The 3,810-nt window shown below is 39.7% G+C and overlaps 1 protein-coding gene across 1 annotated transcript; it reads right to left on the bottom strand.

The window, feature by feature from the left end:
• Positions 1–1,079: 1,079 nt before the first annotated feature.
• Positions 1,080–3,489, bottom strand: SDR42E1 (short chain dehydrogenase/reductase family 42E, member 1). Its single transcript, XM_010075460.1, has 2 exons — positions 3,387–3,489; positions 1,080–2,255 (listed from the first exon to the last, which is right to left on the bottom strand). The coding sequence occupies exons 1-2, from the start codon at positions 3,452–3,454 to the stop codon at positions 1,154–1,156; spliced, it is 1,170 nt and encodes a 389-aa protein (XP_010073762.1). The 5' UTR covers positions 3,455–3,489; the 3' UTR covers positions 1,080–1,153.
• Positions 3,490–3,810: the final 321 nt, after the last annotated feature.

Here is a 3,810-nt window from a genome sequence, read left to right as displayed (position 1 = left end):
AATTGATTTAAGATCAGTGTAGTTTCAGCTATTAAAATGGAAAGACTAAAGTTTAAAGAGAAGTGTGAACTTCTTGAAGGACTGTCCTGTTATAAGTAGTACTGAAACTGTAACGCTGATGGGTTAAGGGAAAACAACTTTGTGATTTAACGTTTTGATGGGAGATTTCTCAGCATCTCTTCCTGTATTAAACTGCCAGAGCAGAGGGAGTTGCTAGAGACAGAGTGACCTGTACTTAACAAGGTCTTACTTTCTATTCTTAAATCTCCACAAAATTATGAGTTCCATTGTTTCGAGTATTAATCATCCTATTACAAAGGTGAAGCTATTCAAATGGTGTCAGGTGTTAAAGAAATATTATTAAAGGCTAAAAATGTTTTATAAACAGTGGTACATGAATGTAATCACTTACCAAAGTCTTTGATGGATTATTTGTTTAACCATTCAAGAATGCTGGGAAAAATCATAGGTCTTATTCATGAATGCACTTTAGCTAGCTCATTCATTTTAAACAGGCATATTTTACTGTTAGAAAAAATCTACAAATCTGTGGTGCTTCAAGCACTTTGTTATAACTTAGATTACCCATTGTGCATTTTCCAGAAATGTCATTAGAAATCATGGAGTTAACTCAGAAAAGCATACCAGAACATATTAATTTAAAAAACCCTATTTATTTATTGTCTAGCAGTTTATCAGTTAATCTTGGTTATGCATATATACATCCAAGCTGGAAAGCAGAATGTGGTTTTGGAATGTGATCAAAGAATAAGTTTATTCTCCTCTGGATCATGAAGCACAAATGTTTTAGGAAAAAAGGGCAGGGATCAAGAGTATAATCCCATCAAGGAGGAAGAAGGGTCACTCTAAGGACATTTGTTCCATTCACCATAGTGTGCTGTTGTACCTGAAAATAAAATATTGTTTGCGGTAATCCTAAGCTTCATCTTGTTAGTGATCTGATCAGTTTTACTCTGAAGAGGAAATATGCCACACCTTTTTATTCAGCATTTCCATTCCTCGGGGATAAAACTGTTGTTACTGTTCCTGTGTATTTTCTTGGTGGGTTTTTTTTTTATTACCTCTCTGTCAAAACCAAGAGTACTTAGAGAACATAACTAAATTCTGTGTTCCATACTCAGTGTTTCATCTTTCAGAGTGAAAATGCAGATGGAAACCATGAGACCATCACAGCAATCAGCAGCAAGAGCAGTCCTCCATCCCTCGCAAGATGCATAATGGTGTACTTTCTTGGCTTTGGTCCGCATCCCCGAGATCTAAACCACTCAACCACTTCATTCAGGTTATGTTGCTGAGGCTCATATCCCAGCTCTTTTCTGGCCTTCTCCATACTAAAATAATGTGTGACACCAGTTTTGTAAACCTCTGTGCGAGTGAGGAGAGGCTGAAAATTATAAACATGACCTACAAGGAAATGAACTATTTCAGTAAGGAATGCAAAAAAATAGACAAGGGAGAGAGGAAGACGCCAGGTTGGGAACTTGTAACCCAAACCTTCCACTAATGGTCGGAAAAATTCAAAGTTATTTACAGGCCTGCCATCTGAAATAAAATAGGCTTGGCCTGCAGCTATGTGGTTTTTGTTGGCTTTGAGGGCCTCAGAGGCAAGGATATGAGCCTGAACTAGGTTGTCTACATGTACAAATTCTACTAAACTAAGAGGATCTCCATATACAAATTTAAACAGTCCCCTTTCAATGTAACTAACTATTCTTGGAAGGTGTCTTTGTTCTCCAGGCCCATAGATGCCTGCTGGCCGGAGAGCACAAGTCCTCAGTACACCTTTTCCATTTCCAAGCTCAGCTCCATTTGCTTCCAGCACCTTCATTTCAGCTAAAGATTTGGTCCGGGAGTAGTGATCTGGATGAAGGTGAAGAGGTAGATAAGGCAGAGATTCATCACCATTTTCTATAATTTGGCCTCCAAATATCACATTATATGTACTTGTATAAACTAGACTTGACACTCCTGTGGTCTTGCAGGCTTGGATGACATTTTCTGTTCCTTTCACATTAACATCTTCTATAAGTTTTCGGTTCAGCTGCTCCCTGCCAGACATTCCATAGGAAGCAATATGGAATACGCAGATTACATCTCTAAGAGCCTTTTCCACTTCAGACAGGCAACAGACATCCCCCTGCATGAACTTTATTCCTTCTGGCACGGCTTGAAGTGGCTTCACAACATCAAAGAGAATCACATCAACTCCCTTTTGGTATATGGCACAACCTAAACTAAAATATGATAGAAACCGTATGTTAGCATATGTAGCATAATGCATGAAACATTTCACCTGGAGGTAAAAGAAGACTATTAACTATTTTAATACTGATTTTTTAAAAATCTTTTTTTTTTTTTTCTGCTATTATTCTGCTTCTGTCCCCTACAGATCAGCAATAGCAAACTTTTCAGATGGAAACCTGTAGCCAAATATTTAAAAAAAAAATCATACTGGTTTTATCTTACTGTTTTTGTGCTATTCCAGTTCTGTCAGAACAATAGGTTGGTCTTTGCTGTTATGTTTGAAATCTATTGAGAAGAGGAATGAGCAAGATGCTTCTAAGCGGGTATGAATACTTTGCCACATCTACATTTTACTCCAAGTCACAGGTATAAATGCAGGTGTTGACACAAAGTATAAATCCCCCTTTCTTGCAACTGTATTATTTCTACAGTGCTTGAAGGTCCAGACACGGAGGAAAAAGCCATGCAGAAGTCAGATATCTTCTGAGGGTTTTTTTTTTTTTAACTGCTTGAAATTTACTTGGTCATGACTATAATCCCTCTCACCTATGTAAGCATTTATAACTCTGACGGTACTCTGGAAGATAGTCTAGGGCTTGAAATCGGATTTTTTTCTTTACAGGGCCTGCAGAGCCAGCTACAGCCAGGGGAAATGGAGTTCTCTGAAATAGGTACATTATTAACAACTCTAATCCTAAAACAGCACTGTCCATAAAAAGAAATATACTCCTGAGCGCAGAGAGCAGCTCCAGTATTTTATCTATATCGCTAGGCCTGTGCGTGACTATTTGCCGGCCACGGCCTCGTCACAAAGCAGATCTGCATGCAAGTGCAGGCTTGCTCGGGAGGAGGCTGAGAGATGATGATCTCAATCCCCATCACAAAGGTGACCAGACAGGTAAGTCTGCAAGTCAGTCGATGCTTGACGTTTGGAAAGAGAATAATATATTTGCTTAAAGCATTTCGAAACAGAATGTTTGTTTAAAACTGAGACACAAGATGAATCTACGGGATCAGGCATCTCAGGCCCAATTTTCCCTTTTACAGAGAGATTTTGTTGCCTCCCCAGCAGCAGTCTATGATGTTTATTCTTGTATGTGATAACTATTCAATGCACTAACCGGAAGCCAAAATAACCACCTCCTCCAGTAATGAGGACTGTTTCCTTGGCAGTGTTTGCTGGTTCCATCTTCTTTCCTTTGGCACTATTTCAGGAAACTGACCTATCAAAACCATTGTAAAGATACACATTAACATCAGCCAGAGTTTTAATGTTACTACACACGCGGTTATTCACATTGAAGCCCTTCATTTCACCATCTGCTAGGCGAGGCAGAACTACATTCCTCAAAAGAGAGGGTACAGTTGAAGAAAAGATGACTAGTGTGAAAAAAGCAAATAGATAGATGCTCTCATGAAGAATTAGTTCAGTCTTCAGCTTCCCTCCCCGGCCCCTGTTCCGGGGCTATTCCGTGTACACGGACTGCGAACGGGACCGGGCCCCCTCAGCACGGCAGGCCCGCCGGGGCCCTCAGAACAACCCCG

Source organism: Pterocles gutturalis, unplaced genomic scaffold (assembly GCF_000699245.1).
Source record: "Pterocles gutturalis isolate BGI_N339 unplaced genomic scaffold, ASM69924v1 scaffold26657, whole genome shotgun sequence".
Lineage (NCBI taxonomy): Eukaryota > Metazoa > Chordata > Aves > Pterocliformes > Pteroclidae > Pterocles > Pterocles gutturalis.
This window is presented reverse-complemented; position numbering and strand designations above follow the sequence as displayed.